The sequence below is a fragment of the Artibeus jamaicensis genome, unplaced genomic scaffold (genome assembly GCF_021234435.1).
Source record: "Artibeus jamaicensis isolate MK-2021 breed Jamaican fruit bat unplaced genomic scaffold, CSHL_Jam_final contig_540, whole genome shotgun sequence".
In the NCBI taxonomy this organism is placed as follows: domain Eukaryota; kingdom Metazoa; phylum Chordata; class Mammalia; order Chiroptera; family Phyllostomidae; genus Artibeus; species Artibeus jamaicensis.
This window is the reverse complement of record NW_026521879.1, coordinates 2344058-2360491: the sequence shown is the minus strand read 5'-3', so window position 1 is coordinate 2360491 and position 16434 is coordinate 2344058. Positions and strand designations below refer to the sequence as shown.

The 16434-nt window shown below is 37.0% G+C and overlaps 1 protein-coding gene across 3 annotated transcripts in view; it reads right to left on the bottom strand.

Moving 5' to 3' along the window:
- Window positions 1-16434, bottom strand: part of PTPRZ1 (protein tyrosine phosphatase receptor type Z1) — a 187676-nt gene that overhangs the window by 42391 nt on the left and 128851 nt on the right. For 2 of the 3 annotated variants that reach the window (XM_053669974.1, XM_053669975.1), the window contains exons 11-12: window positions 9141-9187; window positions 4290-5271 (exon numbers count right to left, since the gene is read on the bottom strand). In XM_053669974.1, the coding sequence (XP_053525949.1) occupies window positions 4290-5271; window positions 9141-9187 (1029 nt within the window). Of the gene's footprint in view, window positions 1-1697; window positions 5272-9140; window positions 9188-16434 lie in introns of all 3 variants that reach the window. The other variant, XM_053669973.1, reaches the window with a different exon arrangement.

Here is a 16434-nt window from a genome sequence, read left to right as displayed (position 1 = left end):
ACATCTAATTAAACATTTTTTAAAACTATTATAGTTGGAATGAAAAATATTTTTTTTCATTTTCAAGAAAAATTTACATATATTTTCATTCCTAGTAAATATGATGACCTATTGGTTCATTATTAATTCTCACATAAGGTTTAAATTTTTAAAGTGGAATGCAATGGTAAATAGTATCAAGTCAGAATACTTAGACAATTTCTCTATTAAAATGTACAAACTTTTCATTGCTGCTATATTGAAAGAAAAATCTACAATTAATTGAAGGGAAACAACAAATCACAAAAGAGAGAAAATATCCTAATGAGATTAGTGTCTATGTTTTGGATCACAAATATTCACCTTTACAGAACAATAGTTCAAGATGTTACTTTAGCCTGTCTTTTAACTTACTATTAAGATTTAAATATTTTCATTTTAAACTTAAAGTGCCTGAAAATTAAAATTTAAAAAATTATAAAATTCTTATGATCAATTTGATAAAATTACCTAGTATTTTATATGCTTAATGGTATTGAATTTCCCCTTTCTTTGGCATTTAAAGCAAACATCTGTATTATATATATTGCCAGTAACATGCTGTAAGAAACACCTGGCCAATAAACTAATTTGCATAACATACATTAATAAATGAAATGCCTTTCTACAGAAAATGCTCTAGTGTCTTACATCCTGTCATATAATACCTATGCATACACTGCACATTAATGCCTGTTATTTAACTTAGGTGTTTAACAAGTACAAAATACAGTGTTTTGTTAGTTTACACTGCCCCCTTTAGGCAGCATTAAGGTAATGAGTCACAATTTTTAAAAATTAAAACCTTGTTTAAAGAAAAATCTTACCATTTACTCTCCAAACTTAGTAATAGAACTTTTCTTACAGCTCCCAAGCTATGCAGTACAAATTATGTAATTCCTTTTCATGGGGCAGAGTACAGAGAGGTGCTTATATAACTCTCAGAACTTATAATTCACTTTTTAATTTAATAGAGTTTGTTTACAACTTATTTTAGAGCATGAGTAAGTATGAAAATTAAAATAACCTAAAAAAGCACACTCTAATATATCATTTAAAAATCAGTATACTAAAAATGTATTAACACATAATTGCTCCCACATATAACAGGAATCTTGTAGAATATGAAAAGTTGACAATAAATAAACATGTTTATCTCCTTTGCAGGGAAGTAAATACCAAAACAAACAGAACTTTTTCTTGTAGATTCAGAGAACAAACTGATGGCTGTCAGAGAGGAGGGGGACAGAAAGATGGATGAGAAAGGTGAAGGGCAGTAAGAGGCACAACCTTCCACTTATGAAATAAATAAGGCACAGGGATGTGTGTACAACACAGGAAACAGGGTCAGTGATATGGTAATAACACTGCACAGTGATGGACCACTAACAGACTTGTCATGGTGATCACATGGTAAGGTACATAAATGTCAAATCCCTGTGTTGTACATCTGAAACACACAACACAATATGCCAACAATACTTTAATAATAAAAAAGTATATTGAGCATTCATTTGAAGTAATGAATAAAATCATACTTTGAAAATGTAAACTAATTAGATGTTTTGATTAAAAATTAATGTGCCATTTTACCAAATTTCTATCTTTCATGTTTTTCTATTTTTTTTTGAGAATGAACACCATCATGCCTCAGTCTATCCCTTTGATCCATAACTAACCTGCCTCTGAAATGTTGAACACTTCTGAGTGCCTGCCAGTAACAGTTGGTGTGGAGGACTCTGGGGACTCAGGAGTCATTTCTGAGTCACCTGCTTCCAGGACCCCGTCAACATCTCTTTCATTGACATCTGGAAAACTGAAATCTGTGGAAGTCTCGTTGTCATTGAGGCTATCTGAGGGACTTTGCCCTGATCCACTTTCTTCATCGCTTGTAGGAACTGCCCAGGCTTTAGATTCTGGGATGAAAGCAAGCAGGACACCAGTCTGAATGTCATTGTCCTGTGTTCCATCACTGTGCTTTTGGGAGAGCATGTTTGTTAATGGTGATTTATTAGGACTTCTGTCCATATCAGTCTGACTTTCTGAGGGCACACCTGTGACTTTATTTTCTTCTTCAGATTTCTCAGATAGTGGATGTGAGATTGGGTTATTCTGATCCACAAGATTGTTCTCCTGGGGGTATGAATCATTCATTACCTTTTCCTGGGATTCTCTATAGGAGGAGCATATCATACACTTATTTACAGGTAAACCATTTCTATCTCTGTCACCATCATCATCATCATAATCATCAGTAACATCCTCGTCATCACCACCCACTAACTCAGCATCAGATCTGGCACTATGAGTTGGCTTGGAAGTTGCTTTAGAAGGAAATGGCAACTTGGTTGTGTTAACAGAGCCATCTTTGTTGGGAGAAAGAGCTGTAATGGAATCATACACATTTCCTAAAGGAACAGAATGATCAGCAGTCACAAGTGTATCAGAAACAATTGTTGGAGTACCAGCCAGTACCTCCTTGGCAATGAAACCCTTGGTGGAAGTGAAAACTTCATCAGAATACACAAGCTCATTTATAGGTGTATTCAGAGGTCCATCCACAGAAAAAGCAGGAGTAGCAAATGCCTGCCTTTCTTTTGGGGGAACAGCATGGCTAATGTCCAAACTGGCAGTTTGGAACAACTTATCATTACCAGACAATGAAGGCATCACTTGCTGGGAACCTTTACTTTTAAGCAAAACTTGTTCAAAATATTCCTTATTTGTATAAGAAATGGTTAAACCTTGAAGTGAAGCAGCAGGCATATTAGAAGCAGGAGGTACATCAAAAACTGGTACAGGTGTAGAATGCAGCATGTTTTCACTTGAAGCAGATTCTGCTGCCACAGGATGGGATACTGTAGGACTAATTTGATCACCCTTGGGGGTTTCAACCAATATTAGATCACTAGGTACGGCTGGAAGAGCAGTTTTAAGCAATGTGTCAACATCAGAATCCTGAAAAGAAGGTTGCAGCAATACTAGTTCAGTGTTAAAAGAAGGTGAGGCCTCATAAAATAAGAGTTGAGTTGAAGGAGATAACCTTGCACTAGAAGCAGGGTCAGAGGATGCTGACTCTGAGTTTACATTAAGTACATGTTTAAGAGAAGTATCACCAGATGCTTGCGATAGAGAGTGTGTAGGTTGAACTGAAAACTTATTTTCTGGAACTTGACTAACCTTATGATCAAAAGGTTTATTGGTAGTATAAGCAAGAGAGCCTGGAGGAATGTCCTTTGCATTAGGTAAGAAAATGGGGGGTTCTTGTGAGGATGCATTCAACCCATTTACATTATTGTACAGGCCAGGCATGACTGTGCTTTCAGAATGGTAACCCATCTCACTGAAAGAAGAAATGTGCAGTTCAGTCTGATTTCCATCTATTATGTCACTTTGGGAAAGCAGCTTATTATCATACCCCAACACAGATGTGTGATATGTAAATTCAGCTACAGACACAGGTGAAGAAATGTTAAAGGCTGTCAGACCATCTGTATCAGGTAAAAGAAATTTGCTATCAGAGGAGGTTCCAGACCATTCCCCATCACCGGAGAGGCCATGAGTGGGCTGCAGCAATGAGGTGGTTGGCGTTATTAACGAAGACCAAGGCATCAGTATGTGGCTAGGGTTGCTAAATAAGGAACCCTGATGAGACACATTGACAGAATCATGCACAGGTACTGCAGAACTGTAAGAAACAGTGAGGAGGGGTTGGGAGCCTGCATTATTAGATAATGCATAGGAAGGTTCAGGCCCTGAAGAATGTGCATGCGTCATGACATCACTGCTGGATGGCTCAACTTGAGAAAATACATGCGCTTTATGAAGGACACCAGCTCCGCCACCACCAAATTCCAGTGTCTCTGAAGCAGCATGAGTCATGGTCTGATGTGACACCACCTCAGAATATTGAGCAAGGCTGGGCTCTAATTGTACATCACCCCCAGCCACTGGCAGAGAAGCATGCAGGGACACCTTATCACTCTCCACAGCAGAAGTAACTTGTGGAAGGATTTGAGAAACTGTAGACAGATGGCGAAACAATTCACTACTGAAGGAAGCAGAGGAAAATGGAAGCAGAGTTGTGCCATCATAGGAAGACAGGATGGATTCAAATGATACATCAACACTGGGAAATACAGGCGTAGCATGCAAGGCTGAATCACTACTTGAAGCGGCAGCGGGAGTGTTGAGAATCTGACTGTCAAGCAACAAAGGGGTGACTAGAGGAAAGACTTCACTACTGGAGGAAGGTTGAAGAGGTGTCTCACCGTTGTATACTGGTTGAGTTGTCTGCGAGTGTACCATGTTGACAGTGGTAACTGAACCGTGCTGTTTGGAGGATGGAGTGAAAGCATGAGGTGTTACCTCAGTCGGGAAGTAGGCAAAGGAAGAATAATGTGGCATTTCCATATCTGTGGCTGAGGGACTCTGTGACACCGGAGGGCCTAGAGAAGAGGACTCAGTTATCTTCTCAGATCTGTTACTGCGTGTTTCAGTGTGGTTAGTCTGGAGAAAGTCCTCTCTACCTGATCCAACATCGGGCTGTGTCCTCACATCTGTAGTGCTAGGAAACCACACATTTCCATCAGTGGAAGGATCCTTTAGAGAGTCTTCTGAACCTGATGAGGCGGAATCTTCTGAAACATTTCTCATAGATTCTGGTGTTAAGACATCATATGTGATTGGCTCTGGGTTTTCTGAAGAAAATACATACCCATGGGATATGATCTCAGAGATGAAGGGCACAGCAGTAGTTGTGGGACTGGAGCCTGAAGAATCATCAGCTCCTGTATCAAGCTTAAAATTGGTCAATAAATGCTCATCATCACTGATATCAGTAGATACCTCTTGAAATTCCCTTACAGAAACTGTACTTAAAGATTCCATAGTCCCAGACAAGTTCACCTGTGGAAATCTGACAGTTGTAGAAGTTGAAGTGCCTTCCAGAATGTGAGGTGGCAGATTGATCACAGTCTGTGAAGTCAAAGAAACATCCTTTTCTAGAGCTAATTCGGTGACTGGTTGGGAAGTAGCATCTAAATATTTGTTGGGAATATCACCCTTTCCAGAGAATTCACTTCCTCTTGTTGGGGGTTGGTTAGTCTTGGCCTCATTGTATTGAGTCCCTCTGTGATTGTAGTTTGTTGTGGTGGAAATCTGGGGTTCCTTTTTTCTTATTTGATTTGTGCCACTCTCTCTGCCAGGATTCACAAGAGCATCTTCTTCAATGTCTTTTTCCTCTTCTTCCTCCTTTGAAAAGCAAACAAGATTTAATGGAATATAAAGAAATAAGAGAAAAACTAAATCTTGATAACATCTTATACTGTATTATACTGTTAATCTTCATAAAGCATCATCCCATAGAAGCCATTCCTCTATCCTGTAACCTTCATTACCCACCTTCTAGAAAGTAATTAAACTTAATGCAAATGTAAAATTTATAGTTGCCTTTATTTTAATGCTATGAAATGAAAGATTAAATTAATTTCAGCTTTGAAAGGAAGCTATTTATTTACTGGGATTGTTATTTAACATACTGTATTTAAATACAAATGTTATTTAACATTATTTTCTTGCTTTTATGTTTCTCTCTTCAGTTCATCTGACAACAAGCTAAAAGATAACTAGCAATTAGCTTATTATGATATAAAATGTCAATGAAACAACTCATTTCAAAGACTGAACTAGTGCATATTCAGCATTTTTGTATACATTTAGAATAAATCACAATTTTTAAGCTATCCTAAGAGGTTTTTATTTATTGTTTCACATTTTGTTTTAAATACTTTCCACTTATGGCTTAGGCAGACACTTTAAAGACAACTTGCCAAAATATATTTCGAGTACTAGTTATTTAATTTTGTGTTTCCTTAAGAAACACAATTCAGGTGACCCAGGCTTTCATGAACACTTTGTCACTGTATGGCGCAGGAATGATCTGGCTAGAGGTCAACTAAGACCCATACTTTCTGGTACGGATTTGCTTTAAAAAAAAGCCTGTTCATTTTATAATATGTCTAATTATATATTTAGAAAACTAAATTGCCAAAGGTATCAATGTATATTTTTAGTCCATACAGGATATAACTTTTTTTTAAAGATTTTATTTATTTATCTTTAGAGGGGAAGGGGGAAGGAGAGAGGGAGAGAAACATCAATGTATGGTTGCCTTTTGTGCATCCCCTGCTGGGAACTGGCCTGCAGGGAACTGGCCTGCAACCCAGGCATGTGCCCTGACTGGGAATCGAACCGCGATCGTGTGGTTTGCAGGCCCGCGCTAGGATATAACTTTTTGAAAAGATTTTTAGTTATTTTCAGAGAGAAGGAAAGGGAGGGAGGAAGAGAGAGAAACATCATTTGGTTGCATCAATTGAACCCACAACCCAGGGATGTACCCTGATCAGGAACAGAATTAGTGACATTTCGATTTGTGGGATGATGCCCATCCTACTGAGCCGCACTGGGCAAGGCAATATGGGACAAGATTTTGTCAGTTTGTTAGCACTGTCATCTATTAAATATTATAAGGCCATGTCCCTTAAAATAAGAAAAAAGTGACTGAGTACAAATTAATCAGTAGAAATTGACCAATATCAGAGGACTTCTGCCAAGATGGAGGCATAGGTAGAAGCACTGCGCCTTCTCGCACAACTAAGTTTAAAATCAACAAAGTTTTAGCAACAAAAATGCAGCCAAACCACAGAAAATTGAACTACATGGAAGTCTGACAACAACAAACCCTTCAGCCAAACCGGTAAGAGGAGCCGAGCCAGCGGCAGAGCAGGGCCTGGCAGGAAAGATCCACCGAATGACCCGGGCGTGTGACCCAGGTATGCCAGCAGCTGTGGGTGGATCCCAGGTGTGGAGAAGCGGGCGGACCCACTGAGGGCGCAAGGTGGTGGACCCACTGAGGGCTGATCACAGTCACACATTCCAGTGCAGATAAACTGGTGAAGGAGCTAGCAGTGAGATGGACCATGCAGGCCCCAGCAGCAGGAAGCAGCAGAGGGGACCGCCATTGTCCCTCTCTGACCCCGCCCCCACATACAGCATCACAAACCAGCAACCTGGGTGGCCTCCCCCTGGTGAACAACTAAGGCTCCACTCCTCATACATAACAGGCACAAACAGATCAAAACATAGCTCAAGAACAACTCAGAGCCCCAGAGCCAATAAATCTAAGTGATGAAGAAATAGCCAAACTTGCAAATGCACAGTTCAAAACACTGGTGATCAGGATGCTCACAGAACTGGTCGATTTTAGTCACAAATTAGAGGACATATGAAGGGTAAACTAATTGAAATGAATGGAAATGCACAGGAAACCAATAGTAATGGAAAGGAAACTGGGACTCAAATCAAGGGAGTGGATCAAAAGGAGGAAAAAAATGACCAAACAGAAAAGAATGAAGATACAAGAATTCAAAAAAATGAGGCGAGGCTTAGGAATCTTCAGGACATCTTAAACGTTCCAAAATCTGTATTATAGGGGTGCCAGAAGGGGAAGAGGAACAGCGAGCAGTGGAAACCTTATCTGAACAAACAATAAAGGAGAACTTCCCCAATCTGGCAAAGGAAATAGACTTCCAGGAAGTCCAGGAAGCTCAGAGAGTCCCAAAGAAGTTGGACCCAAGAAGAAATACACCAAGGTACATCATAATTACATTAGCCAAGATTAAAATGAAGGAGAGAATTCTAGAAGCAGCAAGAGCTAAGGGGACAGTCACCTACAAAGGAGTTCCCATCAGACTGTCAGGGGATTTCTCAAAAGAGACCCTATAGGTAAGAAGGAGCTGGAGAGAGGTATTCCAAGTCATGAAAACCAAAGACCTACATCCAAGATTGCTCTATCCAGCAAAACTTTCATTTAGAATGGAAGGACAGATAAAGTCCTTCTCAGATAAGATCAAATTCAAGGAGTTCATCATCACCAAGCCCTTGTTATATGAAATGTTAAAGGGACTTACCTAAGAAAAAGAAGATAAAAAAGATGAACAGTGAAAGGACAGCAAACTCACAGTTATTAACAACCACACCTAAAATAAAAGCAAACTAAAAGGACAGCTAGGTCAGGAACGGAACCATAGAAATGAAGATCTCATGGAGGGTTAGCAACAGGGGAGTGGGTGAAGGAGAAGAGGGGAGAAGGTACAGAAAATAACCAGCATAGATGGTAGGTAGAAAATAGATGGGGGGAGGGCAAGAGTAGTATGGGAAATATAGAATCTAAAGAACTTGAGACACGTGGTCATAAACTAAAGGGGGGGGAGTGATGGGGGTGGGGGGTGCAGGGTGGAGGGGAATGAAGGGAGGAATAGAACAACTGTAATGGCATAATCAATAAAATTTTTAAAAAAGTAAAAAGAAAAAGAAAACACAATCTGGCTGCTATTTATTACTACATAATGGCATCAGTTATCACATATATGTATGTATATGAGCACATTCACACTACATTAACAATAGTGCCTGGGTTTAAACATATAATGTTGGTTTAAATGAATGGTACATTTGGGTTTAGGATTAAATATAGGATACATCAGTCAAGTTTCCTCTTTTAAAAAATTAAGACAATGGTAAAATTCGTAAATATTCTTAATTACCCCTTTACTTGAAGAACATTATGCTAGTAGTAGACACATCATCTAAAGAGTCAAAACACAATATTCTAATTAAATGTGCAAAAATATATTCATTTATATTTAGACTGATATTTATCATGAATCTATCAACCATTGGTTAAGCTAGTTACAAGTAAACTGTAGCAATACTGAGAATTGGCTAAACATTATTTTAGTGTTTTAGAAAAAATTGAGTCAAAAATTTCTGATTTATTGCTAGAGTTTTAACTTATAATTATTTTTAAATTCATTTTTCATTATCACCAAAACTTTTGTATCTCCCTGTTATTTTTACTATACTAATTAAAGTGCCTTGTAATTTCTTCAGATAAGAAATATGTGAATCAATTGCATGACTCTCTACAAAACTCATCAGCTAATCCTACAATGAATAATGCAGCCCGAAGTTTTATTAACACACTATCTGAAACTCAACCAACAATTCGAAATAAACTTTTAAATCTTAGAGCATTTGAATATCAAGTATAGCTATGATACCTTGATTATTTCTTCAGTTCCAATCAATTCAGGAAAAAGGTCAAGTTCTACAAAATCAAAAATAAAATTATTAAAATTTATATTCAGCAATCTCAGCTTTGTGGGTTTAGCTTTGGTCGAAAAAAGTAAGAAGAAAAAAACTGTTAGCTTTGAAAATACAAAATCTCTCAAAATAAAAAATTTGAGTATCAGGTTTGAACACTACTGAACACTGTATAAGACAACACTACATTAACTGTTATAAAACTGCATTCAAAGCTTTCACCTCTATCCTCCACTTGAACTCTTTTCTCTAAAAGGGGGCCTGTGAGGCTATAAACCGTGACACCATTAAAGTCCTAGAGGAGAACATCTGCAAGAAAATCTCAGATATTCCACGCAGCAACATTTTTACTGATATGTCCCCTAGAGCAAGGGATATACAGGAAAGAATAAACAAATGGGACCTCATCAAAATAAAAAGCTTCTGCATGGCCAGAGAAAACAGTATTAAATTAGCAAGACAACCAACTGTATGGGAAAACATATTTGCCAATGATACCTCAGACAAAGGTTTAATCTCCAAAATATACAAAGAACTTACACGACTCCACTCTAGGAAGACATCGAACCCAATTAAAAAATGGGAAAAGGACTTGAACAGACACTTCTCCAAAGAGGACATACAGAATATCCAGAGACACATGAAGAGGTGCTCAATATCGTTAGCTATCAGAGAGATGCAAATTAAAACCACAATGAGATACCACTTTACACCAGTCAGGATGGCCATCATAAACAAAGCAATAAACAACAAATGTTGGAGAGGTTGTGGGGAAAAGGGGTCCTTAGTTCACTGTCGGTGGGATTGCAGACTGGTACAACCATTATGGAGAATAGTATGGAATTTTCTCAGAAAAATAAAAATCGACCTGCCTTTTGACCCAGCAATTCCACTGCTAGGATTATATCCCAAGAATCCTAAAACATCAATTTCAAAGAACCTATGCACCACAATGTTCATAGCAGCACAATTTACAATAGCCAAGAGTTGGAAGCAACCTAGGTGCCCCTCAGTAAATGAATGGATCAAAAAATTGTGGTACATATACACAATGGAATTCTATGCAGCAGAGAGAAAGAAGGAGCTACTACCCTTTGCAACAACATGGATGGAACTGGAAAGCATTATGCTGAGTGAAATAGGCCAGGCATTGAAGGACAAATACCATATGATCCCACCTTTAACAGGAAGCTAAGTAACAAAATAAACAAGCAAATAGAATAAAAACAAAGACACTAAAATAGAGAACAAGTGGGCAGCGACCAGAGGGGAGAGGGAAGGGAATTTAAGGGGAAAAACGAGGAGGGATTTTGAAGAACAAGTATGAAAGACACAGGGATGAGGTCTGTGGGGGGGGGGGGGGGGAGGGAGGGGGGGGGGGGGGGGGGTTGGGATGGGAGAAATTGACAAAAGAAAACTGTACTTGAAAAATAACTCAATAAATTAAAAAAAATTCAAATAATTTTTCATCAGTGTAGATTTGCTTTTAACCTTAGCAGAGTTGATAACAATACAGTTGGGAAATGCCAGTGGTTTCGAGAAGTGACAGGATTTACTTTCTCATTCAGCTACTACTCCTTACACTGCTCTTCTGACTGAGGGTCAATTAATTCTTTAATTCTTCAGATTTGGGCTCATTCCTATGTGCACACAGGGTGCTGCCCCAGGTAAAGTAGAGAGTGTTTTCTAGCAGATCTAGGCTGGGCTTGTGTTCGCTTCCTTCTCCCAGGCAAACTCAGCTAATGCTGTCTATGCAAAGAATGTAATGACCAGGATCATTCAAGTCTGTGCTCACAACTGACTAGAAACAGTATATTTCTAGTACATGGGTATGTGAATCCTAAAAGAAGTAAATATTAGAAGACGTTAGGAGCTGGTTCTCTTTCTCCAGAAAGGGGTAGAGGAGGATTTCTGCTCACTAGTTACCTGAGTTGCCTAGGTCATTTGGAAGAGAGGAGACAGGACATGAGCCTGTCGAACTCTGTTTGTGCCCACGAACTCTGAGGGCATGAGCATTATTACAATGATGTTCCACTTACTGCTATTATTTTATAGAATCTCACTCCACTGCCAAAGCTTACTCTCTTCACCATCCCAATGCTGTTTATGTTCTGTTTTATGTCTCTGTATATCCTCAAAGGAAACACATGTTCTATAAAATTTTCAAAGGCATAACTGATCTAACAATAAAAGTTTATCAAACCCAGGCCTGTTTTATAACATAGACTTTCTTGAGTCTATTTTCTATCAGGAAATTGTGAAATGTTCAGAAATGTAAAACCAGGAGGGGTGGGGGGAAAGGCAGAAAACTGTACTTGAACAACAATAAAAAAATAATAGATAAAATGTAAAAAAGAAAAGGAAATGTAAAACCACAAAATACAGTGATATTAATGAATTCCAGAAGGATTCAGATAAAATTAATATGCTTTACAAAGTTACTTACCCCGAACAATTTTCTGTGCTGTAAAAATGAAAATATTCACTAAAAACAATCACGGTCTTAAATTTTAGCTCTCAATTATTATTTTTTTCCTTGTTAAAACTGACTATGAAGTTGTTTGGAAACTTTTATTTGGATTATTGCTGTTCTCTTTTTTCAATTTTTGTCTCTATAAAACCTTTTTCCCAACATGTTTTTCATGATCTTTATTCCTTAGGTTACCAAATTGAAGTGATTTCAATAATCTAGAACAAGCGTGTCTCTATAACCTCCAAGGAAACTAGTGAATACTATATGTGAATTTAAAAGTGGGATGCAACTAAAACTGAGAAAGAAAAATAATGACCTTCAATATGACTTTCTAAACACCACAATTTGAGAAAGTTATGCATATTAAAGTCTTTAAATTCAGTCTTTAAATGGAAGACAACACATAATTTTACTGACAATGCTTTCAAATGTGACCACTGCTTTTCATGTACTTTCAAAATACTCTAATGTTAACAAGCACAAATCATAAATACTTGTTGCTGATGCATATATTATACTGTAGATCAGGGGTGTCAACTCATTTTCACTGGGGACCACATCAGCCTCTCAGTTGCCTTCAAAGGGCTGAATGTAATTTTAGGACTGTATGAATGTAACTACTCCTTAACGGGGGGCAAGGAGCTCGATGCTGCCACTGGATAGAAACAAGGTGGAGGGCTGGATTCAGCCTTGTGTTTGCCAGCTGTGTTGCAGATGTTTCTCTGTTAAGCAGCTAGGGAAAAAAGTCTCAAAGACAGTCTGTTCTCTTCAACATGTTTAAGGAAGAGTTATAAATTAGAACAAAGGTCTAACTTCACTTAACTCTATACTTGTAATGGGTAAAGGTAATTTTCTTATTAATTCTCAGGGTTGGGGAAGGATATACATACAGATCACATTGAGGACTGATTCCCTTCTCTTTCAGTATTCTCTGTGTTGACTGCATTTATTTTTATCCTTTTAGCAGAGCATAAATTAACTGCATGGATGATGGTTCCTAGAAAGTTAAAATACATGACTTTACCCAAACATATGCCCTTCAGAGTATCAGTAAATTCTACTATAAATGTCTTTGCTGTTTATTACATTAAGAAGTAAGAAGTTCTCGATCATGGTATTTCCCCTGCCAGGTTAAGTATTGGATGGATCTAGAGACTATTATGCTAAGTGAAATAAGCCAGGTGGTAAAAGACAAATACCATGTGATATCACCTATAAGTGGAACCTTAACAACAAAACAAACAAGCAAGCAAAATATAACCAGAGACATTGAAATTAAGGACAAACTGACAGTAACCTGAAGGAAGATAGGAGGGGGTAAAGGGGTGAAAAGAGAGGAGGGTTGTCAAGGAATATGTATAAAGGACACATGGACAAAGCCAAAGGAGGGTGAGAATCAAAGATGTGAGGGAGGGATGGCTGGGTGGGGGGAGAGTGATAGGGGAGAATGGAGACAATTGTACTTGAACATCAATTTAAGAAAAGATAAAGTAAGAAGTTCTCTCTGGGCCCCTTTGGGCCCTAGAAGCAGCATATGTGGACCCAGGCAGATCTTTGACCCACTCTGCTCTGCAGCACTTTCCTGAGTGAATTCCCCGAGTTTGGGCCTTCATATTGGAAAGTACATACCCACTTTGAGGATCTTAATTCTGGTTTCCTATCAGATCATTTGAATTGACTGAATATAGGGTTGCCCAGCAACACTTCATACTCCCTCTAATCCAGAAGACTTTGGCTGAGTCTCTTCAGAACAGTTTTTAAACAAAATAATTTTGGAAGATAGTTTCTATTGTCTTAAAGATGAATAAGTTACTTCTGGGTCTGAGAGTTCATAGTAACCAAGGTCAAACTCTGGAGATTGATACAAGGTCTCATATTGTGTATCCTTTGGCCTTTTGTTTCCTCAAAAATAACAACTGATGTTTTAGTAGCCACTGGTCTGATTCAGGCACTGCAATCATATATAATAGTACAAAAATTATACTAGTTTCCAGAATCTTCTCCTTCATCAAAAGAAACTCCATGGAGGCTGTAAAAGTCTAACCATCAAGACTTTTTTGTGAGTGAACACTTGGAATCCATATTTGTGTGATAACTGAACAAAAGCTCTTGGCTCATTGTAGTTTTGTTTTTGGCACTTGCAATGCTAATTTTTCTAAAAGAGCTTGTTGGTAACACATCAATATTCTATAACACAAAAAAGCACCACTAATGTAGGTTGGCTAGCAAGACTTATTTAATTGTTTGAAAGTAAGCCAAGGTTCACAGTGCAAATGGTCAAAGCAGTGTGGACTGCAATCTTTTCAAACTGTGATTGATTATGTATATTATATAATAACACCCACAGCATGGGATGGCACAGGCTGGATAAGGACAAATGTAGATTTAACAAAGATGATTGTTGCACAACTGAAAAGCACACAATAACAGAAAACTGTGCTGATTTAACTCATCATGCATTTAAATTGAACACATAGTTACCAAGGCCATAAAACATGCACGTAAATAATGTCTCTATAACTGTATAATAATTAGCTGTACATTATACATAAGAAATAAACACAATTATATCAGTTAAAATGAAGTAAATATGTTTACAAATTACTTATTCATAAATTTAATTTTCTACAAAGTATTTGAAAAGAAGGTACTTTCTGTTTAATGTTAAAAATGTTTTCTTGACAAATTTTGTCTATGAATATTAATTTATGCATTCATTTAAAAATAGCAGTTCATAACATATGAACAGTTGTCTATGCTAATACTGTTGTACATAAAATATAATCAATGCACAAGCAAGCAATAACTTAAATTGGCCAAAGTTAAATGCACAATTTGGATGACTGAAGTTTCCTTCACAGATATTGATTACAATGTTTGAAATCTATGAATGAAAGAGTAAGGGCAATTATAAATGACCTCCTGCAGTTCTCTTTAACCAAAGCAATAAACAATACAACATTTAGAAAATAATTTATCCAAAATATAGCAGACTAATCCAATAGGACATATAACAATGTTGCTAAGGTAATGAAACAACATGATAAACAGGATGAAATGGTACTAACAGAAACCATAACATAAGCAGCACTCAAATCTACTTACATCTGAATTAGCCACATAAATCACACAATTCACAAACTTGTAGGTACCATCAAACTAAACCACTAGAGAGTACTGCTGTCAAGAATTGTACTGTGTTATATTTACTAAAGAAACAATATTTAACATGATGTAAGTTAAATAATAAATTGAAAACATATGAATTAAAATACCTTTATAGCCTTTAAGATCAGAAGGAATGGGTATAACAATGAATATTTTCTCTATAAAAACAAAACAAAACAAAACAAAACAAAACAAAACAAAACAAAACAAAACAGGAAGACCCAACTTTTGGGTAGATTGGCTTTTGATGAATTAGTTTTTGAAAGAATAGTTTACCTAAGTTTTTAACCCTTGGATGTGCAGAGGAATATCATAGTGAAACATCAAATCAAATAATCATCTTCTGCTAATAGCATCCTTACATCAAATCAAATGCTATCTTTTGCTAAAACATCATTACAGTATAATATGTTTTAAAGACTGAGACATTCATGGAGATTAATTTGTGTCCACACTAGCATCTCATTACTTCATCAGTGTCTTGATCCTTTAAATAAATAGAAAATACGTTATAATATTCATTATTTTATAAAAATGTGAAAGTGCTACAAACGATACAATGCTGTATCAATTCAGTCTAAAAGGATCACTCAGAAATCACTTTTGTAGAAAATAAACATTTGATCTATTTTTTCATATGCAATAAGCTTCTCAAAAAAAGAAGAAAAAATTCAGAAAGTTTAAAATTTTGCTATAGTAGATAGAGTAAGAAAGAGCACAATACGAATAGGTAACAGCAATTGCTTTTTGTAAACTCCTGGGTAATTGTTTCATTTACAGAAATTAGAATGATATAATGAAACCTAGATATAGAATCAAGTGAAGTTGTTCAGTGTAATTCATATTCTAAAACACAAAATAGAGTTAGAGGAGACTTTTATATGCCATATTTCATCAATTCACATGTGGTGCTGACCAGCATGGTCAGCGTTGCGCTGCTCAAGATGTCGTTTTCTGGTTGGGTCCGTGTGGGGACCTTTGGTGAGGGATGACATGCAGCAGAGGAGCAGATGGGACAGCAGGAACCACAGTCAGCTGTTTGATACTCACCTTTTAATAACACTCAGAGCTCACATTCCATTTAAAAATAACCTGATTTTGAAAAACAATGCTAAGTAAAAGTGGTAGGAAAGGTGGCTATACCCAGACCATGAGGCAGGCCATAAGGAATATTATTAAATGATGATATTCCCATCATGATAGCAGTAATAGTCATTAGCCATCAATGTTTTTAACCTGAGAAATATCTTGGCAAGTTCTGTAGCTTGCGGTTTAAAAAAAAATACATAATGTAACATCTAATGCTCTGACATACAGTCTTTAAATGAAAAATCCAACTGGTAAGAACACTATGACAAAGTAATTAATAAACAAGCTCTTAATGGGTCAAAGCCCATGCTGTAGCACGTGGTCCACACAGGCAAGTCAGTACACATCAATTATCCATCCACACATAAAAGTGAAACACTATACTTAATATAATTTGCAACCATTTGTTTACATTAAAAACTTATAAAATTTCACTGAGTAGCCTCATGATAGGGATGAGCAAAGAAATTTACATTCATGTATGTAGATAGATTAATATATTAATGAACATGCACATGTAT